The sequence below is a fragment of the Juglans microcarpa x Juglans regia genome, chromosome 1D, assembly GCF_004785595.1.
Source record: "Juglans microcarpa x Juglans regia isolate MS1-56 chromosome 1D, Jm3101_v1.0, whole genome shotgun sequence".
Lineage (NCBI taxonomy): Eukaryota > Viridiplantae > Streptophyta > Magnoliopsida > Fagales > Juglandaceae > Juglans > Juglans microcarpa x Juglans regia.
Window position 1 is genome coordinate 15,923,259 of NC_054594.1, and position 4,382 is coordinate 15,927,640.

Here is a 4,382-nt window from a genome sequence, read left to right on the forward strand (position 1 = left end):
TTTTTTTTTTTTTCAAGCGGTACATTGGAGCGGTAAGATATAAAGGGCTGAGTAGCAGAGCTATTTTGCTTATCGGAATTTAGAAAAATCACCGAGTGTAATTTTTTCTTTTACTTAATGATTAAAGAAATATTTTTTAGTAAATTTGTAATTTTTTTCCTTTTTAAAAAATGATTAAGGGGTTTAAAAAATAGTTGGAAAAAAAAATTGCACACTCGATAACTTTTAAAAAAAAAATTGCCGGCACTTGACAGGAAATTGGCCACTCCATTTTATCTTGCTGTCTGCCAGTAATCCACACTCTTGCCAAGATCAACGGCTCAACACATTTCAATTTCTCCCACAGATCTCCTTCCTAGGCCCTACAACACCTAACCCAGCCCCCCGGTTTTTTCTTCTTTTTTTTTTTTTTTTTTTTTCCTTAAACAGGAAGGTGCAACGCACCGTTTTGACCGAAAAGGGTTTCCCCACCTTACTTCTCCTCCCACCATCCCGCCACACACTCTCTCTCTCTTCCCTGTGAGTTTTCCGCCGCCCCCTCCCCACGCCTGCCGAGCCGTCGCAGCCTCTCCTAACCGGTAAGTCTCCCTCTCCTCCGTCTCTCTCCCTCGCGGCGCCACCTAACACTGCCGACCATCGCACCAAGCTCGGTATGATGCTCTCTCACTCTCCACTGTTTAATTTGTAGGAAATTTGGATGGTGTTTGTGCTTGTGAATCGGTGTATGGATTACTTGATATGTGTGGTGCGTGGAGGTTGGTTTTGTGATGACATGTAGAGAGGAAACGGTTTGTGACATGGTAAAAAGCCAAAAAATCTAGTAATTATTATAGCCTACCGAAATAGGGTGACTCTGATAGTATGATACCAACTCCAAGGGCTGACACTGGGGTGAGCTATATAAACTGGACATCTTGGGTTGGAAACTCTGCATTCACACTTTTTGGGGCCATTGGACTCGGAGATTTCCCTTTTATACTTGACTTGTCAAGAACTTGTGCACTCCTGACATTAGTTGGGACTTTGTTGCCGAATGAACGCTTATAGTGCTAAAAAAAAAGTATGATACCCACGATTTTCTTTCTCTATTTGCACTTCACTGTTTTATTAAATCCTAACTTTTGACTCTTATCTATTCTCTCTCTCACAACCTCACTTCACTTCCGGCAACCAGCTCCAATTTCTGCCACCAGAGTCCCAGAGCCAGCTGGAAACCAGTTCCTCTGCAACTCACCACCCACTCTAGCCACCGTCTACTACTCCACGGTAAGCAATTTCTCCCTCCCTCTCTTTCTGTGTTTAAGTACACCAGTGCACCTAAAACTGTCTATTTATGCCATTGACCAGCCACCAGAGGCCAGATTCTTCTTGCAATTCCCAGGTAGCATTGTCGACCTCTTCTCTCTGTAAGGTGAAGTCATTTGTTCCACTGATTGTGCTTGCTCGTAATTTGTTCCACTGAGTAATAATCTTCTATTTCCATTCACTGGTTTCATTTTGAGCAGATTCAAATTTTGAGCAATTGTCTAGTATTCTGTTAAATGAATTTGATGTATTTTAAGTGCCAATCCTGGGAAAGAATCACTTTGGTACATGGCATCCCATTGAATAGATCATTCTGTGTTGAAGTACATGTTTAGCATATTGGAGTACATATTTAGCATATTTCATTTGACATGTGCCACCTGCAATTGCGCATGATATTGAATTGTGTGGGTATGTTTGTTTGTGGGCAAAAATAGAAGGAAAGATGAACAAGGACAAGATATTCAAGCTGGCGAAGGGGTTCCGGGGCAGGGCCAAGAATTGCATAAGGATAGCCAGAGAGAGAGTAGAGAAGGCCTTGCAGTACTCCTACAGAGACCGTCGCAACAAGAAGCGCGACATGCGCTCCCTTTGGATCCAACGCATCAATGCTGGCACCCGCCAACATGGGGTATGTGTTTATTTCTTCTCATTTTTTGTTCATTTTTGTTTTTGTTTTTTTGATGAAATATGCACGGAAAAAAGTGGCTGTCTTCATAACTACTGTATTTTGTTGTATATGCAAATTTCCATTTTGTTTTATCGGGTACCATTAGAATTGAGCTCTGGATATGTTTGACTGGTTCTATTCAACGTAACAAAAGATTTGAAATTTGGTGCATAATGTGTTTAATGATTCGTTTTTTCCCCAACTGGGTAGTCATTTATACTCTCTACCCAGGTGCTTTCTCTTTGTAATTGGCCTGCGCCTCCGTACCCTATTAAAAAAACTGGACTTATAAAAGAAGGGTAGTCCTGTACAGTCATTTATAGCACTACTTTGTGGGGAGGAGGTGCTATCTGAGGTGCAGATGATAAAATAGGTTGGACTAATTGTTAGAGAAAGGCCGGGACCATATTTTCCATGATAGTTTTACAACTCACATTCTTTATTTTTTTTTTCGATAAGTAACAGATTATATTAATACGAATAGGCATAGCCCAAGTACACATGGGGTATACAGGAGTTTACACCTACACGGGGTATTAATTATTTATTTATTTTGATCATATATATTTTTCTTCCTTACACCTATTACTAGATATGTACCTACTGTAATGCTTAAGCATACATATACATCGTGGCAGATGTGAAGCCCCAATGGCAGTAGTATCAAAATATGCAACCTTGCTGGTATAAATGTCCACTTGGTTCAAATTTTTTAAATTTTATTGACCTTAGGAAGTTTAAGAACCCAAGATCTTGCACCTTTCCTCTTGGGCCCTAAGAAGACACTGTATATTAATTCCTGTTGTAATTGCCACATTATCTTGGTCTGAAGGATTTACATTAGGTTATGTACTTTCTATTAAGTTTTCATTTATTACGTAGTGGTTTATCAATCAAAAGTTATGAAGTAATAGCTTCTAGTGGGTGTTTGGTGTTTAGTGTCAGTTAGATGGTTCTAAAAGGAGCAGTTTGTTACCTTTCTCTGTCCATTAAGTTAAAAGCTCAAGAATCTTAGTGTACATGCATGGCAGTGTCTACAGACATGGCATATTGGTTTTGATAGATTGTGTAAAAGTACGATTCTCTTTTCTCTTGCTGGCTCCTTCATGTGATACACATCAAGGGATGATTTACTATCTTGACCTTGAGAAATATTATGCAACCTTGTGGACTAGTTCACTTCTTCAAATCATAAATATTAAGGAGTCGGTTCTCCATTGTCAGGGGGAATGCACATCCTGCGCTTCTACCCTGGTGGAGTACTGTCCTGCTGTGAACCTATGGATAAACACTTAAATAGTTTTTTTTTCAGTAAGAAATGAGGCATAGACAATGTTTTTAGTGGGTTGGGTTGCTTTATTGTGCATATTTCCAGGTTAGAAAGTGATGTTTTTGTTATTTCTGTTTTATCAGGTTAGCTACGGTAATTTCATGCATGGTCTGTTGAAGGAGAACATCCAACTGAACAGAAAAGTATTGTCAGAACTTTCTATGCACGAACCATACAGTTTCAAGGCCCTGGTAGACATCTCTAGCAATGCATTCCCGGGAAACAAGAATGTAGTGTTTCCTCCCAAAAAGGAGGGCATTTCGATTGTTGTGTAACTGGTAATTCAGAACACTGATCCTTCTCATGGCCTTTTAAGGAAACTGAACAGTTAAAAGTTGGTGACATTTTCGGCTTCCGGAGCATCTTGTAATTTTATATTAGATCTTTCAAAATTATTTTGGTTCTTTCCGTCCTCCTTTCTCCTATCTTCATGTAACATTCGCGCCATATATTTGGAAGAGTTCCAGATACTAGTAGCACTTAAAAAAATTTGAGAAATATTAGCTTGATTGTTAACCCTGAGGGGTAGCTCAACTGGTCCAGTCTTGGATTTACTTCCCAATGGTCACCAGTTCGAGTCCCCTTAGGGTTACTGGAAGTTTACCTGATCGTTAACTTCAGGGCCCCATGAGATTAGTTGAGGTGCGCGCAAGCTGGCCCGAACATTCACGGTTATTAAAAAAAAAAAAATTGTTGTTGAGCTACCTTAACAACTTTGGCTGGAGTAGTTTCTAAAACCTTGATCAATATTGGATTTAAAATATTGGGTGTAGAATCTAGAGTCAAACGTGAAGTGCAGAGAATGTATATGCTGTAAGATGGTGAAAATTTTATAGTATACAGGTATTTTTGGTCAAGACATAAAATGATAATATGTGGTGTCATTTCTATTCGGAAATCAAGTCTTGATATGGTCCATATGGATGATGCCAATGACAATGGCACAATTACTATATTTATCTCCATAATATGATTCGCTTTACAAAATACCCTCCAATTAAGTCGGAAAATGGAATCTTGGCCCAAGAGAGGGTATATAATGTGACAGCAATGATAATTTAATTTTAGGGTATATAA

General features: G+C 39.1%; 1 protein-coding gene across 1 annotated transcript; it reads left to right on the top strand.

The window, feature by feature from the left end:
• The first annotated feature begins 468 nt into the window (after positions 1-468).
• Positions 469-3,709, top strand: LOC121250918 (50S ribosomal protein L20). The gene is made up of 3 exons (XM_041150177.1): positions 469-650; positions 1,743-1,936; positions 3,389-3,709. The coding sequence occupies exons 2-3, from the start codon at positions 1,751-1,753 to the stop codon at positions 3,578-3,580; spliced, it is 378 nt and encodes a 125-aa protein (XP_041006111.1). The 5' UTR covers positions 469-650; positions 1,743-1,750; the 3' UTR covers positions 3,581-3,709.
• The last annotated feature ends 673 nt before the right edge of the window (positions 3,710-4,382 follow it).